At 55.6% G+C, this 18,893-nt stretch overlaps 2 protein-coding genes across 22 annotated transcripts in view; one reads left to right on the top strand and one right to left on the bottom strand.

Moving 5' to 3' along the window:
- Positions 1 to 1,733: 1,733 nt before the first annotated feature.
- On the top strand, positions 1,734 to 5,751 carry LRRC26 (leucine rich repeat containing 26). Its single transcript, XM_073314992.1, has 2 exons — positions 1,734 to 2,362; positions 4,805 to 5,751. The coding sequence occupies exons 1-2, from the start codon at positions 1,750 to 1,752 to the stop codon at positions 5,035 to 5,037; spliced, it is 846 nt and encodes a 281-aa protein (XP_073171093.1). The 5' UTR covers positions 1,734 to 1,749; the 3' UTR covers positions 5,038 to 5,751.
- Positions 5,752 to 9,905: 4,154 nt separating this feature from the next.
- GRIN1 (glutamate ionotropic receptor NMDA type subunit 1) overlaps positions 9,906 to 18,893 on the bottom strand; it is an 87,122-nt gene continuing 78,134 nt past the window's right edge. For 11 of the 21 annotated variants that reach the window (XR_012155318.1, XR_012155311.1, XR_012155314.1 and 8 more), the window contains 2 exons: positions 17,737 to 17,962; positions 9,906 to 12,252 (listed from right to left, as the gene is read on the bottom strand). Coding sequence is in view for 7 of the 21 variants with exons in the window: in XM_073314979.1 (XP_073171080.1) it covers positions 12,184 to 12,252 (69 nt within the window). In the remaining 14 variants the exon portion in view is untranslated. Of the gene's footprint in view, positions 12,253 to 17,736; positions 17,963 to 18,893 lie in introns of those variants that run through there. The other 10 variants (XM_073314979.1, XM_073314985.1, XM_073314980.1 and 7 more) reach the window with 2 other exon arrangements.

The raw sequence follows: 18,893 nt of genomic DNA, 5'->3' as shown, positions 1-18,893 counted from the left end.
GCCTCTTAGCAGGACTCCGCATCATCCCTGACTCACTAGTGGGAGCATTAAAGGGAAAGACTAGGAGCAATCCAGGGGAGACCGTTACCAGTCCATGCACCAGCCTTGCAGGGGCCCGTCGCCTCACTCAGGTGCACCAGCTGCAGATGCAGTGGTCACAGCCTAGCACAAGGGCCTAGGAGCCAGGGTGTGGGGCAGAGCAGGGGGAGAGGCACCTCAGCACTTGAGGTGAGGGGCAGGAGATGCTGCACCAAAGGGCTAATCAATCTTTTCAGCCAGGATCAAAAGAATTTCAGACCAAGAAAGTGCCAGTTTCAGGATGCAGCCCCAGTCCTTGGCTGGCACACGTACGCTGCTGAGAGCCAAGCTCCTCCCCTCCCGTCCCGCATCTCTCCAGGTGGGGCTGAGAGCCCTGCCCTGAGACTGAGCAGGGCCCTGCTGGAGCCTGGAGAGCTGTGGGGCTGGGTGAGCTGCTCCCAGAAGGAGGGGCCCAAGTGCATAAAAGGAATTGGGCACCTAAGTCTGGGTTCGGCACCACTGCAATGCACAAAAATCCTGCTGAAACTCTTCAGGTACCTAACCCCCCTTGGCACCTGCGTCTGTGAAGGTCTCGCACCCTTGCACTGATGTGTCTCCTCTGCAAACAGGGAGCAGCTGGTCCCTTTCTCCCACTGCAGCAAGTCCCAAACCAGGGAAGAGGAGCGCTCAGCTGGGGCCCCCATCTGGCAGGCAGGTGGACTGGCCTTACAGCTTTGAGCTCTGTGGGTAGGGTACTCCCCTGGGGTATGGGGAGACCCCCTCTGCCTAATGGGGAGAGGGGAATTGATCAGGGGCCTGCCACCTCTCCGGGGAGTGTGCTAGCCACTGGGCTCTGGCGTACTGCAGTGTGGGGCTCCCTCAGTCTCTCCTGGTGAAGCAGTTGCACTGTGGACAATTAATGAACCAGTCAGTGGAGCAGGGGGATTGGATCCTGGCTCTCCCGGGAGCTGGGTGCGTGCTCTGACCACTAGGCTACAGAGCCATTCTTAGGCTTATAGCCTCTCTCTGAGTTACTTGGGCCAGAAAGTGAGAGCGTGAGCGAGGGCACAAGCTGGGGGATGACTGTGCAGCCTGCTGGTTAGAGCACGCACCCAGGAGGTGGGGGATCCAGTGGCCCTGCTCCAGGATCAGAGCTCTGCAGGGCAGAGTTGCCAAGGGGAGAGGATCCAGGAGTGGGCTGAGGGACCGGGCCCAATGGCTGACGAGAGCAGCGGGAGCTGGGGTGGGTAGTGCGCCCCGAACCCTGTAAAAGGCGTGAGCATGGGCTGGGTGCAGGGGATCTGCCCAGTCCCCCAAAGGTGTGTGGCCTGCTGCACTACCTGGCCTGGAGCAGTCTCCTGTGGGGTGGGGGAGGGGGACCCTGGCTCTGCATCTTGGCAGCAGCCTCTGCTCTGTAAAAATATTTGCTAAGAAAGTGCAGCTCCGCCCTGAAGAAACCACAACCAGGGAGAGCCGCTGGCCTTTGAGCAGCCGGGTTAATGTTTGCAGAGCGTAGGTGACAGGGGAATGAGAGTGCCAGCAAGAACAGCAGGGTGTCCGAGACCTCTGCAAGGCACCACTTGCCCCCAGCCTGGTTCCTGCACTGCCAGCTGCCCCAGCTCAGCAGAGCCAACCTGTGCGGGTGGCTGAGCCGGACCAGGCACGGCAGGCGCCAGGAGAACTGGGTGACTTGGGGGAGCGGGAGCTGAGTGCTTCCCTTGGCAGCTAACCATGGCTGGCTGGAGGGGCCCAGCCACTCTCCTAGCCTTTCTCTTCCTGTGCCCACTCCCCTCCCCCAGCTGCCCTGCCATCTGCAGATGCTCCTCTGGGGAAGTGGACTGCCGTTACCGAGCCTTGCGCTTTGTGCCTGAAAACCTGCCTACCAATGCCAGTGCCGTGTGGCTGGGCTACAACCACATTGCCGTCCTCAAGGCTCACTCCTTCCGCTCGCAGCAGGCGCTGCAGAACCTCAGCCTGCGCAACAATGTCCTGGTGAGCATCCACAGCCAGGCCTTGGCAGGGCTTGGGGCGCTGCGGGAGCTGGACCTGAGCAACAACTATCTCACCGTGCTCACGGCTGAGATCTTCCTGCCTCTCCCGGGCCTAGTGGTTCTCAACGTGGGGGCCAACAAGCTTGGCCAGCTGCCCCCAGAGGTGCTGAAAGCGTTGCCCTGCTTGCAGGAGCTCTTTCTGCACAGCAATGCCCTGAGGTCTCTGCATGCCAGCGTCTTTCTGAACCTGACTGCCGTGCGCTCCCTGACCCTGCAGGGCAACCCATGGGCGTGCACCTGTAAAATCCAGCCCCTCTTCCTCTGGATCATGGGCAACAGGGACAAAATCCAAGGTAAGAATGGATGGGTGATGCAGCAGCATGGAGAGAAGAACAGCGAGCATAGGGCTGGGCAGGAATTTTTCAGTGAAACCTTTTCTTCATCGGAAAATCTGGCTCCATTGAGCCCACCACTTTCCACTGATTCTGACAGAAGGTTCTCAGAGCCCGGGCTCAGCCTCACCACTCCCGTATCTCGGGGGAGGGCTCTGTCCACTGGGCCATACAATTGGTCTCTCTCAATCTCTCCTGTTTGAAGGTGTTCCACTTTTTGTAGAAATAATTCAGTGGTCATTGGGCTAGAGAGAGCGTGTGCTATGAACGCTTAACCTGAGAGGGGGAGCCAGGCTGAAGTCCTTGCCCAAGTCAGGCAGAGGCCAACCACTGGCCTATTTCAGGGTCTCCAGTTGTACACAGTCTCATTTCCCTTCTGCTGCAGAGTTCTCAATTTCCAGCCAGCCCCACTCGACTCCCTTGCTCCCAGGGCTGGCCAGGCTCCGAGAAGGGAGCCTCGAGGGAATCTCGTGCATGGACAGCAGCAGATTTATTCCATCCTCTTGGCCAGAGGCAGGGTCCCTGGACCTGAGGCTTCCCTAGGGGTCCCCTCCCCTTGAAGCAGGCGGGTTTGGGTTCAAGCAGGGCATGTAGCTGTATGATTCCACCACGCTGCTGGTCACACACAAATTCCTTGGGCTGGGGCGATGGCGACAGCCCCTCTCTCAACGAAGCCTCTCGGGCCTGGTATTGGGCAGCCCCTGCAATTCCCTGCTCTGCAGGGGCAGTGATAACTCCCCGGGAGCAGGGCTGGGCTGGCAGGACACAGTGAGCAGGGAGTGAGGGCAAGGGCCTGACCCCCGTGCGGCCCCAGCTTGCTCAGTGATGTTGCTGGCGTAGCCTGGGCGAGACCACAAGGAGTCAGCCCATGTGCTGCAGAGCCTGGGTAAAAGGGGAGTCAAGGACAGGGGGGCTGAGAGAAGGGAGCACCACATGGGCAGAGCCCTCTGGCCCCTGGTTTTGGATAAGACCAACCCTAGCTAAGGAGAGGGAGTTTGGGAATGGTGAGGGGCCAGCCCCTCGCTGGGAGCAGTGTTGGTGCCAGGTAGGCTCCAGCTGTGGGGCACTACCAGAGCTGCCCTGAGCTCCAGCCCTTCCTCCCCTGGGCCCTGTGCTCTGCTCTGGATGTCTCCCAGCCTACAGTGGCTCCCCTTGACCCTGCATAGCCCCTGTGTCCTCAGGATTGCAGGGGCCAGATGCAGCATTTGGCTGTGGTTCTCCATCCAGGCAGCAAGGTGCCCCTGCCTTAGCTCTCTGGCTGGGGTAACGAGTGCCAGCCAGTTCCAGGCCTTTTGCCAGGCCTCTGTGCATTGAACCCTTTCAGGGAGTTTCAGGTTGGCCCCTCTCTCTGTCACCCAGTCCATTAAGAAGAGAAGCTGCCCACAGCAGCTGGGGGCCAGTGCAGCCTGGGCTGGGAGGATGGGAGGGCTGTTTATGGAGTTGCCCCAGGGCCCTATGTTGTTCGCCAGATCGTGCCTGTGGCTTCCGCCGGCTCCTCGGCTGCGAGCGCAACTCTTCCCCCCCCATCCTGTGGATGAGCGGCACTGCCCCTTGCAGGCAGGAACCCCCCCCCCCGCCTGATGGTGACACCCTTCCCCCTGCACTCCAGGAGCATGAGGTTCACATCTGTCCCTACAGCCCCCTCCCAGCTGACAGGCAGCACTGGCCCTGTGTGGGCATCATAACTTCAGCCCTGGGAGAGGGGCTGCCCCAGGCCCCTCTCCCGCAGCTCTGTGGGCATCGTACCCCCAGCCCTGGGAGAGCAGCTGCCCCAAGTCCCACCCCACTTCCTCAGCCTTCGAGCTAGTTCAGCCTCCCCTGAGCCCCTGCAACTTCCTCGCGTGTATCACCAGGGCCACTAACTCGCTCCCGGTGCTTTCGTGTTGAGGCGGGAGCCCTGGGCTTGCATCCTGGCTGGGCGGGATGTTCCCATGCACTCAGTTGGGCTGACAGAATTAACCCCAGCTCTGCGCAGCACATTTCACCTGCACAGGTGGTTTGTCCCCTGGCCCTGTTGCACTAGAAGACCGAGGCACAGAGAGAGAGATAGAGAAGGGGACTTGCTCCTGGCCACTTAGCAGGCCTGTCCCACCCCAGGGCTGCTGTCATGGCCCACAGCCTGCCCCTATCCTCCCAATGCTGGATTGTCCTGCGTGACCTCGCCCCAGCACACCCAGCCGGCCTGTAGGTTTTCCCCGCTGCTGCTGGCCTGCTCTGAGCACTGGCCCACCCTGCCCAACACTGCCCTGCCCAGCCACCCTCCCTGATGCTGCCCTTCCTTTCCGGTGTTGGCAACAGCCTGTAGCCCTCCTCCTGCTCAGGCAGGAGCCCAAGCCACCTCCCATGTGTGCTGTTGGGAACCATGACCTGGCCTGACCTTTTGCGTCTGTCTTTCTCTGGCAGAGGAGAATTTGATCCTGTGCAGATTCCCAGAGCACCTCAACAAGTATCCCCTCCTAGCCATTGGCAACGAGTCCTTCAGCCACTGCCAGGACAGCTTGCTGCACCCCCAGGACTATGCCTTCTTCCTGCTCATCGGCCCGGCCTCCTTCCTGGCCAGCATCCTCATCTGCCTCCTACTTGGCTCCCTGGCTGTGGCCTATAACTATCTCCTGAAAGAACTTTGCTATTGGTGAGGAGCCCACCCGTGTGGGAGTACTGGGGGTGCCAGCAAGGGGATGAGGTACTGTCTGTGTCCCAAATGCTGGTGGCCAGGGCTGGCAAGCATTGTTGTGGGTACTGGAAGATAATTGTGTTACCTTCTCCTGCTGCGGGGCCTTTTCTTCTCCCCATGGGACTATGAGCCCCACTCATATTCCTTGGAGTTGCAGCAATGAACCAAGGAGGAAATCCCCAAAGTTTCAGCAAGACTTCCCTGAACCTCCAGCTGCACTGGCTGGTGAGCACTGGCTCCACCCCCGAGCCCTTCTGCTGTCTCCAAGAGCCGGCCAGCAAGATGCCAATTGTTCCGATATGGAGTGAGAGCCAATAGGACTGAGCTGAGACCCCCCTCCATCATCTTCCACACCTGCCCCTGATCAGCAGCAGACGGGAGCTGCTCCCACCTGGCTAGGTTCACGCTAGCACCTCAGAGGTGAAAGGCCCCTTCCTAATTTGCCTCAAAGGCACCTAGAGGGACGACCCTCCATTACCAGGGCTTCAGTGTTAGCCAAAGGATGTAACCTTCTAGCCTGCCCAGCCCAGTCCCCCAATATGAACGTGACAGCCGGGGACCGAGTGCAGTCCCTGCACCCATTCACAGGGCTAACACGATTGGGATGGCACGCTAGGGAACCTGGCATCTGCTGCAGGCGGGTGAGCTGAGAATTGCCTTTAGGTTTGTAACATTCTCAGCCTTTACAGTGCCTCCTTGCTGCACTGGCGGTTGGGTAGCTTCTTCAGTAGCAGCCACGATGTGCTCAGGGGAACGGTCAGGGTGTGCATGCTGCTACTACCCTGGAGAACTAGGAGTCGTTTGCTCTGGCTCCTCCTGTGTTCAGACCAGAGCATGGGCAAATCAAACCAGAGGTGTGCACCTTTCCACCCAGGGAATGGAGGCAGATGTTCAGGATGAGGGTCATGAGTAGAGAGCTGGAGCTAGGCAAATACCGAACAACGCTCTGCACCTACCTACGTGAATGTCGAGAATAGCTGGCTCTGGCCATGTTCATCTCCTGTTTGCATTCACGTCCCACTGATGTTCTAGCAAACATGTCTCCGGACCGGAGAGCTCACAGGAATGGTAAATTTTAGAGCATATTGGTGGCAAGTGAATTTTGAACTTGTAACCGTGAGTGTGTGCTCTGGAAACCTGAACTGGGACCAGGCTCAACAATCAGGGAACAGAACTATTCCTTGTGCCGTGCTCAGAGCGCAGATTTCAGATCTGGACAATGAGTGCTCGCTGTGACCTGCAGGCAGAGATTGGCTGTTGAGAGAGCTGCGCTGCATTCTGGGACCTGGATTCTGGCTCCAGAGGGAACAAAGGAAGCATCACCAAATCTATTACTCCTGGCTTCAGCTCTTCCTACATGGGTAATGCTCCCAGAGCCAAAGCTAACCCCAGAGTCGGGATTACCCAGCCCACCAGTGGAGAATGACAACAGTCCGGTTGTCGGGCCTGAGAGCCACTCAGCAGCACAATGGAATCCAACATGTGGGAAATGTTTTCCTTTTCCAGTAAACCACCACCGCCCATGTGCCCCACGGGCTATTCCCAGTAAAACACTGAGTGTTTAAGGGCAGCCTGTTCTCCCCTTCCTGCAGCACCATGTATGCAGTGCTGGGGATACATGAAGCAATCTTAGGTGCTGAGGAGTAGTACTGTGTTATCTGATAGCAGAACCTTCACGTGTGCTCCCCACTGTGTCCCCCGCACCCACCCACCATCCCCTTAGGGCCCTAGAACCTCCATCTCCCCTGGCCTCCTTCCCTGCTGTCCTGTCCTTGCTCACTGCTCCCGTGTGTGTTGGGTTGCCTGCCCCCAGGTACAGGCTGGGGACCCAGCACTACTGCACCCCCTAAGTACAGCCTGGTCTCAGCCTCCCCATATGCCCACAGGGAGTCATCACTTTAGCCCCCCTCTGCATCGAGTCAGGTGAGCCCTGCCTGGCATCCTCCTGGTGCCTTGGGCATTTTCCAGCTGCCACTCCTTCCCTCTGGTCATCCATCCTGTCAGTTACATAATCTCAGGGGCTGAGACACACCCAGCTCTCCTCCTCTGGGCTCTGCACTGGGGGCCAGTCACTCCTAACAAATGGGGGCAGGGGAGCTCTTTTCAGTACAGGGGTCTGATTCTAAAGATGCAGGGATCTGTGCTTACATCCATCTTGACACACTGTGGCTTCCTCTCCAGCCAGGGGGCAGGGTTGAGGTAAGGGGTGAGCCCTTTGCTGGGAATGCCTGGAGTTGATCCTTTCTATTTATGACATTGTCTGGGCATTGTTTTGAGGGGCAATATTGTCTCAGTCTCACGCTGCTTTATTGCTTTGTTATTATTTCTTCTGTCTCAGTAGCAGGAGTTGTTGACAGGTTGTTTTACCTCTGTATTTGGCACTGGTACAACTACGGCTGGACACCTGTGTCCTGTTCTGGTGCTCACGATTCAAGGACAGTGATAAATTGGAGAGGGGTCAGAGAATAGCCACGAGCATAATTAATGGAGTAGAAAACCTGCCTTATAGTGGTGGACTCAGAGATCATTTTAGTCTGCTTAACAAAGGGAAGGCTAAGAGCTGACTTGATCCCAGTCTGTGAGTATCTATGTGGGGAACAAAGATTTAATAGTGGGTGCTTCAAACTAGCAAAGAAAGGTCTAAGATGAGCCAGTGGGTAGAAGGTGCAGCTAGATGGATTCCAAATGGAAATAAGGGGAGGGGTAATGAACTCCTGGAACAACTTACCCAGGGTCGCAGTGGATTCTCCATCACTGGTAATTTTAAAATCAAGATTGGATGTTTTTCTAAAACTATATGCTGTCGGTCAAAAGGAACTATTCTGGCCTGTGCTATACAGGGCAGACTAGATGATCACAATGGTCCCTGCCGGCCTGGGAATCTAAGAACCTGCACCCACCCAACTTAACCTGGGAATCCATTTTGCATTGCAGCCTAGTTCTTGCGTGTGCCCGAATAACCTCCTTGTCTCTGTCAGACGGCTTGTGATGCCTACTAGTCCAGCTCCGGCGCTGCATGAGCACAAGAGAGGGGCTACTGAGAGGCAGAGGGAGGCATTTTGATGGGTTAGCCAAAACAGCAATGACACCTCGGGTTGAGGGCATCAGCCCCTGCTTCCTAAAAGATGCATGACCCTGGGGTTCTGCGGGTGACAGTCTGCATCTGCCCAGGAGCTGTGCCCTGGCACTCCCAGGAAGACCTTGCCACCCCCACCCATTGCTTTGTTGCTTCCAAGCCTGCCCATTGTAATACGCTCTCCCTGGCACTGACCAAACACTACCTGGAAGCTCTGGCTGCAGCCTGCATGTTACTGGAGCAGCCAGACCAGAACCCATGAAAAGTGCTCTGTATGCCACTCCCCTTACCTACCCAATCCAGACTCCAATTCCACGGCCTGGTTCTCTGCCACAAAGCCCTGAATGGGTCGGGGTCTGGCTACCTCAGGGTGCTGACCTTGATGAAGTCCCAGGCATTCCTGGAACAGATCAGGACTGAGCTTCCTTAGTAAGGGTCAGAACCAGCTTCCACTGGAGATCAGGCTGAGTCTTGTGGCCACCAGAACATAACAGAAGACTCCTCTTCCTATGGACTCCTCTGCAACCTGATTTTAGAAGGCAGGGGCCGAAAGGAGGAGGGCAGTACCCGTGTGTAGCTGTAGCCGGTACATAATGGGATCAGCAAAGAGCACCCAGACACTACAGCAAAGGGTGTGTGAAATGCACCTGTAATAGTAAATAAAAAGAGATACCTCTGTGTATAACCCAGTGCAATGGTGACTTCAGCCATGCAGTAAGTGCCGTTCACCATAACAGTGCAGGGCTCATCTTGCAGCCCCACAGCAATGACTCCCTTGCTCCCAGAGCAGAGTTTTCTAACTCCTCCATCTGCCCTCAGTACCAGCTGTGCAGAGCCACTGCAGCCGAAGCAGAGCTTGACCCCAAGGGGCTGATCTTCACCTGGTGGCAATTAGCACAGTGCCACTGAAGTCAGGGGACGCCTGGAGCCAGGGCACTACATTGATTTACGCCGGCTGCCGATCTGCCCCATTAGGCTGAAGATCTGTCAGACACCCCAGGACTCTGCAAACCTGCTGCAATAGTGAGATCCCCCTCCCCCACATACGTGCCTATAGGTAGGGACTAAGCCAATACTTTGGGGCCAGATCAAGCCCCCACCCTGCCAGGCACCTGTGTGCTGTGATGGGGGATGGAGGATCTTTTTGAGGATGCTGTTTAAGGTAGTCCTGTTCAAGGAGATCTCACCTGAGCTGCGAGCAGCAGCCTTGGCGCTGGAAGAGCTGCTTGTCTATCTAGCAAACACGCTCGTTTTCAGGCATGTAACAGCTTGTCTATTATGCTAATGAACAAAGAGTCAGCATGACCTAGTTTTTAGCATGCTATTAACTTGGCTGTCGTCAGCTAAGAATTGGCTGGACTTGCAGCTGACTCGCAAGCCTCCCAGAAGCCTGGAAGGTAACAGGCTTGGGATGCAGCTGTATTTAGCTGCTCTCAGAATGAGTCTAGCTCCAGCAGCTCTTCTGTTGGCGTGATTATTGAGCACGTCTTCACATGCTGTCTGGAGTGATGGCCCAAGCTCAGATCAGGGATCCCCTGGCATGTTGGCCCACGTTCACGCTCTTGACGGGTCTCTCCTGTAGCTGGTGCCCACTGCTGGCTCTGTGAGTTGTTGCTCTGCTCCATCCCTTGTCTTTTGTCATCTGTAAACTATTTGACAGTAACGCCAGCTGAGGCTCAGAGCTGGTGGCAGCCGGTGGGTTTGCTGGGTGGGTCTCAATTTAAAATGGTTACAAAAAGAAGGGAGGCACGAGGCACTGGAATAAACCGCTTTATGGTCTGGTTTGGACTTTACCCAGCTCTTGCAAAATGGTGTTTTAAGTTACATGACATCAAAGTATATGTAGAGTGGACCAAATTCTCAGATGGTGTAAACTGGCCTCGCCTGACTGGAATCAATGGTGCCACCGCAGTCAGCGGAGGTACGCTGATTTATGCCAGCTGAGGATCTGGCCCACTGAGTCTGGAAATACTGTACGGTCCAATTCCTTCTGCAATAGCCACCAGTCTTTGGGGTGAAAGCACCCACTGTCTGGAGGGGGAAGGTAGCCATGGCATAGACTGCTTAGGTATGACAGGTTAGTGCCCCCGGGTGGGTCTGTGTTTTAGTGTCACACTGCAGACAGGTTTGCTTTTTAAAAATGTATCCACATTCCACATGCGAGAGTTAAATATACTAACAGCTTTGCACACACACACACACACACACACAGACACACACATGCACTGTACACGGGGTAGGGCTGCCTGCCGTGCAGCTGCTAGAGAATCGATTAGATATTGCAATGGGGTTTACAGGCCGGCATTGCTGGCCCCATTCATTCCCCATTGCCTGCACAACCGGATTTACAGGAGACGATGGCGCTGGGATACGTACAAGGGTGCGTCTGGGTGGGATGAATTGGGCAGAGCATGGACAAGAACCTTGGGAATGGGCAAGTGTCCCTCCGAGCGCCCCCTCTTCTGCGGCTTGTCCGTTGAACGTGTGGCGGTGACGCGGTCACCACGATGGGTGGGCTGTGCCTAGTCTCTGTCTGTAGGGATGCCAGTGATGCCAGGCTGACGGCAAGCCCTTGTGGCGTGTTCAGAGGAGGCCTGGTGATGGTGCTAGTGAGCTCACTTTTCAGGTTCCATGGTGAGTGCAGGTCCGGTGGGTAAGCCAGTGTGCGCTGGATCCTGCCAGTGTGTGTTCAGCTCCGTGTTCATGCCAAGGGCACACTGCTCACAACAGCCCTCGTTAGTGGTGCTGGGAGGCCACTCTGTGACACTAGAAGCACTTGAGGGGCATTCAGCAGGAATGTCTGTCTAGCTCCTGTGAGGGGACGGGGCAGAAAGCCTTTGGCATCGCGTTGCCAGCCTTTTGCTATGAAACACATTGCTGCAGCATGAGTCATGGAGATGCCGGGGCAGCGAGGCGGATGGCAAAGGCAAGGGATGGACCAAACTATCCAGGGCAGTGATGTCAGTGCCCACCAGTGCCTGGTGCAAGGGCCGCCTTGCCTTATTACTGAACGTGGCATTGCTGGGCTGGGCATCCATCTGCAGCGGTGCTCAGTGGGTCCTGGCCCTTACAAATGTCTTGTGTGCAGATGGCCTTAAGGGGGAGCTCAAAACACACCGAGGGGACCTCCCCAAGCAGGCAGCAGTGTTTCCCCGAGCCACCTGTGTCACAGCAGGGTGGAGTGGTGCCAGCAGTGGGGGAGAAGGAGGGAGGGAGGTGGTACCAGTGTTACTTATAAAGCGAATGACCATGTAGAAACCAGCAGCTAATGGGGGCACAGGGAGGGGGCCAGCCCGGTGCAGCCAGGTGGGGTGGGTGAATAGGGAGCGGTGACTTTATCATCATCTGGAAATGGAGAGAGCTGGAGAAAAAGCTCTTCCCAACTGTAGCCAGAGGGAACATGTTTCAAAAGTGGACTGTGTGGCTGCACCTGAAATGATGACACTCGAACAGAGGCAGACATGTGCCTTGCATGCTGAGCTATATACAGGAACCAGCAGCTCCCGTGCTACCCGACCAAGTCACAGTCCTCCTGCGTCATGTGAAGTATGTGGCATAGGCTATAATATTCCATACACGCGTTTAGGAACAAACAAGGTCTCAGCAAATTCTCTTCCTCCCCCTGCAAAGGATGCAACATGTTTGTAACCATCCACTCCCTCCCTGCTTTTCCTGCCGCTGCTCCATGGGAAGGGCACGTGCCATGGGCCATTCAGAGCCATCTCGTCTAGCCTTAATTCCAACTCGTCTGCAGCCAGTGCCAATACTGAGTAAAAAATAGCATGACTTGGAAGTGATCATCTCTGTACAGCGCAGCTCCAGAATGGGCCCTAGTTCTGTAGCGCAGGCCCCCGGGGGCATTACTTGTCAGCAGGACCAGGAAGGGCAGGAAATTGACAATGAAGTCACTGCATATGGATGGAGGATACGTCCCTCTTGACTCCCCAGTAAGGACCCATCAGTGTCCCTTTGAAAGGAAGTCCTGGGCTGGGCCGTCTTAAACTAGGGACTGATGGCTCCTGCTGGAGGATGTCACACCACAGTGCTGACTGAGGGGTCGGAGAGGTTGAGTTGCCCGGTGATATCAGTGGGATGATACTGCTGCAAAAGACAAATACACAGACAAGGAGAGCGACATGTTAGGTAGCCCTGGCCCTTGCCCTCCTGTCTCAGCTCATTCAAATGTGTGTCCCTACAGGGTAGCACTCAGGGATGATGCAACGGCAGGAAAACTGTTGCAGTCTTAGTGTCAATTACAAATGCAATCAAAGCTTTTCCATAGTTGCTGCAGACAGTTCCCAAGCATTCCTTACAGCTTGGCTTGGACGAGAGTTCACTGGAGACAGTACAGTTTCTACAGAATATGGCAGCTTATATATCGCTGAGTGAGCAATTCTGTCTCAGCTCCTGTGCGGAACTATGAGACCAAGAAACCCTGCGAATCAATTTGAGCCAGCCCACTGGGTCAGTTATCACTGGGCTGCTCCATTTCACTTTTAGTTCAGGGCACTTGGCTTCCTTGTCCCAATACATCTGCTTTTGACTTTCCCCTCAAGTGGGTAAAGAAATGGGCCCCGTGATTTAGTTGTGATAAACTGTTGTTAATGTGAAAATGCCAACATATGACATGTGGTAAAGATGTGGCCTGGAATTTGGTTCTTGCTTTTCCTGCAGATTTAGTTTGGCAAAAGCTCATTTGGAAATGCCTCCCCCACCCCCCATGGGAGATACCTGCAGGGGGGCAGAAATTGGTTTGAACTGCTAGTACCCAAAACTCCTCCCTCCCCAAGAAAAGTCTTTTAAAACTAGACAGACTTCCTTTCTGCTGCTGACTCCCTGCCTGAGCACCATAACCCCAAGCACTGTGCCCTCGAAACCCACCACCATGAGCTCAGGGAGAGGGTGCAACATCACCCAGAAGGAAAAGGATGGGGTTTACAGATCCCAGACATGGCTTGTCAATCCAAGCTCCTTGTCACATTGGTAGAATAATACCCTCCTGTATAGCTAAGGCAGTGCCCTCTGAAGCCAAAGGAAGGAGATTCCAAAGGGTGATGAATCAGGCCCCAAGAGAGGAACTTCCAATTTTCCTTCATTTGGATCTTAATTTCTATTTATAGACAAATCAATTCTCAGAGACAATCCGCTCCCTCCCCAGCCCTGCCCCTACTAACCACTTCCTTCTGGCCCTGCTCGACCCCTGCTTCCTGAGCACAGAAACCCAGAGCAGGGTTTATATACTGAACAGTCAGGACAGAAATTGACAATGCTCTGATCACCCCTCTGGCCAGCAGTGTCAGCTGCATCCCATGCTCTGTGTGTGAGGAATATGGACTCTCAGGAGTTGTCCAGGGCAGTCTGGGACCTCAGGTGGGATCTGTAATGACTGGTTGCCCACAAAGTGTTTTTCAGTGGATTGCATGGCTCTCAGTGGGATCTTCAGGGATCTTGTCTGGCATTTATTTGTGCCTTGTGCTGTGTTTTTCATGAGCGTGTCCATCTCATTCTGTATCTACTGGTATTTTGCCATTTTGTACTGTTTCTCAGGGGATTATGTGCATCTCAGGTATGCCTATGGGAGTTATGGCCTCTCAAATGCCATCTAAGGACTAGAGCAGTGTGAGCTGAATCTGCATGGATTATGTGTGGCTCGGTCTGTCTTTGTGGAAAGCCTGCTGGTGTCTTGGGGGACTCTGTGCTCTGTCACTGTGTGTGCATCACAAGCAGTGTCTATAAGGGAGGCTCCATAGCTACAGCTAAAGTGAGTTTTACACTTAAAGCCACAATACTGTCTCTTTGTTCTATATGAAGCATTCAGTATTGCGTGAAAGATTACAGCAATTATTCTTTGAATACTAAATGAATGTTCTGGACATGACAAGTAATGCCAGTCATAAATTTATGAGCTAAAATTAATGTTCAAATTGGGCCTTCAAGAAAGGGCCTTCAATTGTCCCAAACCCACAACCATTGTCTAGTCACACGCACCCAGTGGTGAGCTGGAGCCAGTTTGAACCGGTTCACTAGAACCGGTTGTTAAATTTAGAAGCCCTTTTAGAAGCGGTTGTTCCACGAGGGAGAACCGGTTCTAAAAGGGCTTCTAAATTTAACCGGCCAAAAGTGGCGCCTTAGGTGCCGACTCCACGGGTGCTCCAGGGCTGGAGCACCCAAAGGGAAAATTTGGTGGGTGCAGAGCACCCACTGGCAGCTCCCCTCTCCACCCCCGGCCCCAGCTCACCTCCGCTCCGCCTCTGCCTCCTCCCCTGAACGCGCCGCCCCGCTCTGCTTCTCCGCCCCCCCCCCTCGGCTTCCCGCGAATCAGCTGTTGGCACGGGAAGCCGGGGCAGGCTGAGAAGCAGGCGGTGGCTTCCCCGCTCAGGCCCAGGGAGGCAGAGCGGAGGTGAGCTCGGGCCGGGGGGGCACGAGGAGGGCTGCCCACGCCGCAGCAGGTAACCCTGGGGGCGGCCGCAGGGGAACCGCTCCCCGCCCCAGCTCACCTCCGCCACCCTCGGCCTAAGCGGGAAGCCGCGGCCTGCTTCTCAGCCCTCCCCGGCTTCCCGCCGAACAGCTGATTTGCAGGAAGCCGGCAAGGGCGGGGGGGCACGAAGAAGCAGAGCGGGGTGGTGGGTTCAGGGGAGGAGGCGGAGTGGAGGTGAGCTGGGGCCGGGTGCGGGGTGGGGAGCTGCCGGTGGGTGCTCTGCACCCACCAGTTTTTCCCTGTGGGAGCTCCAGCCCCGGAGCACCCAGGGAGTCGGTGCCTAAGGCGCCACTTTTGATGTGATCGGTGGGGGGCGGCTGCTCCCCCTGCTGCCCCCTAGCTATGCTCCCCTGCCCCTAGGAGCCAGAGGGACCTGCCGGATGCTTCCTGGGAGCTGCCCCAGGTAAGCACCCCCGGGACTCCCCACCTCGCCCCCCGGCAGGTGCCTCTGGCTCTTAGGGGTGGGGTGGGCACCCACTGTGGTGGCCCACGAGACCCTCCTGCCCGGGTCTGGGGGCAGTCAGGGGATAGGGGAGGGGGGTGGATGGGGCAGGGGTCCGGGGGGGCGTCAAGGAATGCGGGGGGGGGGGTTGGATGGGGCAGGAGTCCCGGGGGGCGGGGGTGAGCAACGACCCCCTCATGGGGTGAGGAGGGAACCCGTTGTTAAGATTTTGGCAGCTCATCACTGCACGCACCCCAGCCGAGAGGTGAAGGCTGAGTATATCTGGTGCAACGGGTAGTTTTTAGAGGCACTTTTAAGGACTTTTCCCCATTATGTTTTGGAAATGACAGTTTCTCCTCTAGCAGAGGCTGAAGAGTAATGGCTCCCTTCAGAGAAACTCAGCATAACTGTTCTCTCTTTCAAAATGGCTGCCGTTTCCTATCCCTCGCAACGGGACTTATCAGGCTGCCCTTAGCAAAGCTGCGGCGCAATTCCATTCACCAGGCCTGCACAGGGCTCTTCGCTGCCTTCTGACTGCACTTCTCTGGAAGCAATTGGGCTTTGTTTCCACTGAAGAAATATGGGAGGCGCTTCGTGAAGGGCCTCAAACCCACTGAGAGTAAGAGATGACGCCATTTTGAAAGAGGGACCGTCTGCAGCCCTCAAACCCCTCTGGCTCCTGGGGGTGAGCACGGCCCATCACCTACAGCAGCTTTCACGAGCTGCTCGTCCCCAGGAGGTGGACAAGTGGCGAAGGCATCCAGCCAATCGGAGGGGGTTTTCCCCCTTGGGAAGGGCTGAAAATGATGCGAGGGCTGGAGCTTCTCCACCCATTGGCTGAGACTGGCTCCAGCAGCGCTTAAATCTGTGTTGCTCCAAGAGCTGGCAATTATGCATGTGTGTGTAGATGTACCGATGTGAGCGTGCACGTGTGCCCACACGCATGCAAGGAATGTCTGGGGTTCAGAAGGGAGATGGCGTTTGGGGGAGCCTGCCCCGGGGAATGTGCAGGGCAGGAAGGGGAGGGAACGGTGAGGCATGCTCTGGCTGATTTGCCTTGCACTGGCCACACAAAGCAGCTGTAAACCTGTTGTCACTGGCCAAGGCCTTCTGGCTGCATAAAGCAGCCAGTGTACTGGTGAATTTGGCCATAAATGTTACAGTACAAGACAATGATTTCAGATTGAAAGGCTGTATCTGTTGATCATTAAAATATACATGGCAGCGTTTGAGGGGTTTCTTGCTTAGTGTTCATAGATGACATTTTTAACAATTTTAAAACCAAGGAAATGCCCAGATAAAAACTGCATTCAGCTGGAGTTAATGCTGAGAGCACTCGTCAGTAATTTAGGGTCCTGTACGTTGGGGTGGTGTAATTATCCCCAACCCAAGCACTACAAAGCCAAGAGCGTCAGCGTCCACGTTGACTGTTGAAGAAACTCAAACATGTTCCGGGCTGGAAACGAAGCTGAGGTGCCCAAACAACCTGATCTCTGCCTTGTAGTGACAAAACAGACAACAAGCCAACGTCTTTACAACCCACTTTAATCTAATCTGGGATCCCGGGCCAAGGGCTGAGTGGAAACTATCCTCACTTCCAGGGAACACAGCAGCAGGACAGACTGGGCATGGGGGGCGAGGTGCCCAGCTCTCAGCCATGTCACCTGCTGCCCTAGGCAGAGCAGCCACATAATCCCCTGAGCCGGCAGAGTCTCTGCCCACACAACCAGCCCGACAGGGAGTCTTGGCCACACCTGTCTTCTTGGGATAATGGGGCACAAGAAGATCCCTGTGAACTAAACCAGTGTTGGGGTGCACCTTCTGGTGTGAGCCTGTGCGAGGGCCACAGGCTGTGCTTGGTGGGGCAGGGTGCGGTGGGGGGCGAGGCCAGTGCACTGGCCAGGAGCGTGAAAGGCTGGCTGGAGTGTGAGATCCTTCGCGCTGCTGCTCTGTGGCGTGTCAGTGCTGGGCTGGGAGTCCGGTGGCGGCCTCATGCTGGGACGTACTGGAGAGCAGGGAAGGGTGGTGGGAATAGGGCACTGCTCTAGAGAGTAACTGAGGAGGGGTATGGCCGCAGCCTCATTATGGTGTCACGCCTTTCCTGCCCTGGGGTGGGAGCCCCGGGAGTCTGGGCGCCTGGTGGTGCTGTCTCGTGAGCAGCACCTACCTGTGCGTGGGATGTCAAATACTCCAGGCCCCAGACAGCCCTGACATGCACACTGAGCCCCTCTCACCCCACAGCAGAGCACTTACACCAGCTGGCCTGCCTCTGACCCAGCTCCCCGGTCCCCACACTCCATCCAGGGCCCCCAGCTCTCCATTATGATATTCCAGTCCAGACACTTTCCCCTCTCCCATGCCCATGGCTCTCCACCCCCGTGTAGGGCTCTTGCCCCAGCCCCGCTCCGGGTTAGTGGTTAACTTTGGAACAAGGGGCCTCATTTCCTCTTTGGTTTTCTTGGTCTCGGGGAGAGGCATTAGTCACAAATGCCACACACGAAACCCACGAAGGAACCTGTCAGCTCCATAGCCCAGCCCAGCTCCTCAGAGCCTTCACGCCCCTCCTCCTTCCTCACCCTCTGCTCCCCTGGCCATGCTCCGTGCTTTGAGGTGGAGAGACATTTAGAGGGAGGGACATCATGGGGCCCCCAGCAGGCAATCTCACCTCACACCCTCCTGCCTGCTCAGCGGTACTGGGTTTCGGGGATGTGATGTGATGTGATGTGATGGGGGGGTCATTAGTGCAGGCTGAGAGCTTCCCCGCCTGGAGAGTGCAGCACGGGTAACACTAGCGCTGTGGTTCCTTCCAGTCTGCTGTCTCTGATCCCTTCCTCAAGGTGCTGGGGGGCTTCCCCTGCGTTCTCTGAACCAGCTGGCATGTGCTGCATATCCTGAGATGACAGCCAAGGTAAAGGATCCCATTCGGTGAAATGGCAGCAGCAGTGGCTTCTAGGGAAGGGGCAGCCCAACCCGGCCCAGCTGAGGGCTTGGTTGGTCAGCAGCTCGCTACTGCACATTCGGCCTGATCCAAACCGTGCTTTACATCACTTGGGAGCAAGCCTCTACTTTAGCATAAAATGGAGTTACCCCCATTTTGCATATAGAGCCATGGCCCAGAGAGACTACATGTCCCATCATGCATTGGGAACAAGATGGACCATCACATGCTAGTTCCTAAAGGTCCCTCTAGTCTCTGTGGGCTGCAACTCTGTGTTGCTAAGTGAATTGCGGAACATGGTGGGCTGCGTTTTGCCACCCCAGTTTCATTAATGGCTCTCTGTTCCCAGCCATGCATGATGTCTAACAGCCTCCATGTGAACCTGCCCTGAGCAAATCTGCAATGGGCAGAAATCTGCAGATCGGGCAGGTTGGAGGTGGTTTCAGCAGCCTGTTAACTGTGATGCCTGGCCCAAAATGGATCTCCCACATCCAACTGCTACAATAGATTGGCCAAACTGCAGAGAGTGGCATACAACAAAAGGCACCATGCAAAGGGCACAGATGTGGTATTGGCTTTTAGTTCAACAGCCCACCTCATTGAGTTGTGTCTGAAATGCTAACTGGAGAGGACAGTATTTCCGTCTGACGTTAGCTGGGCTTTAGAGGCAGCAAGCAGTTGTACTCAAGCAGCGAAATATACTATTTGAATCAGGTTGGGTTTTTAAAAACTCCTCTCTCAACCATCGGTGTCTCTCTTCTGGAGCTGAATTAATGCTGCTCATAACCAGAGACAGCTGTTACTTGTGCACTTAGCAGTAAGTCCTGAATGCTATCAATCACAAACAAAAATCACATGTAGAGAATGTGACACGCATGGCTCTC

This window comes from Lepidochelys kempii, chromosome 16 (genome assembly GCF_965140265.1).
Source record: "Lepidochelys kempii isolate rLepKem1 chromosome 16, rLepKem1.hap2, whole genome shotgun sequence".
Classification (NCBI taxonomy): Eukaryota; Metazoa; Chordata; order Testudines; family Cheloniidae; genus Lepidochelys; species Lepidochelys kempii.
Note: the sequence above shows the minus strand (reverse complement) of the source record. Positions and strands in the feature narration are given on the sequence as shown.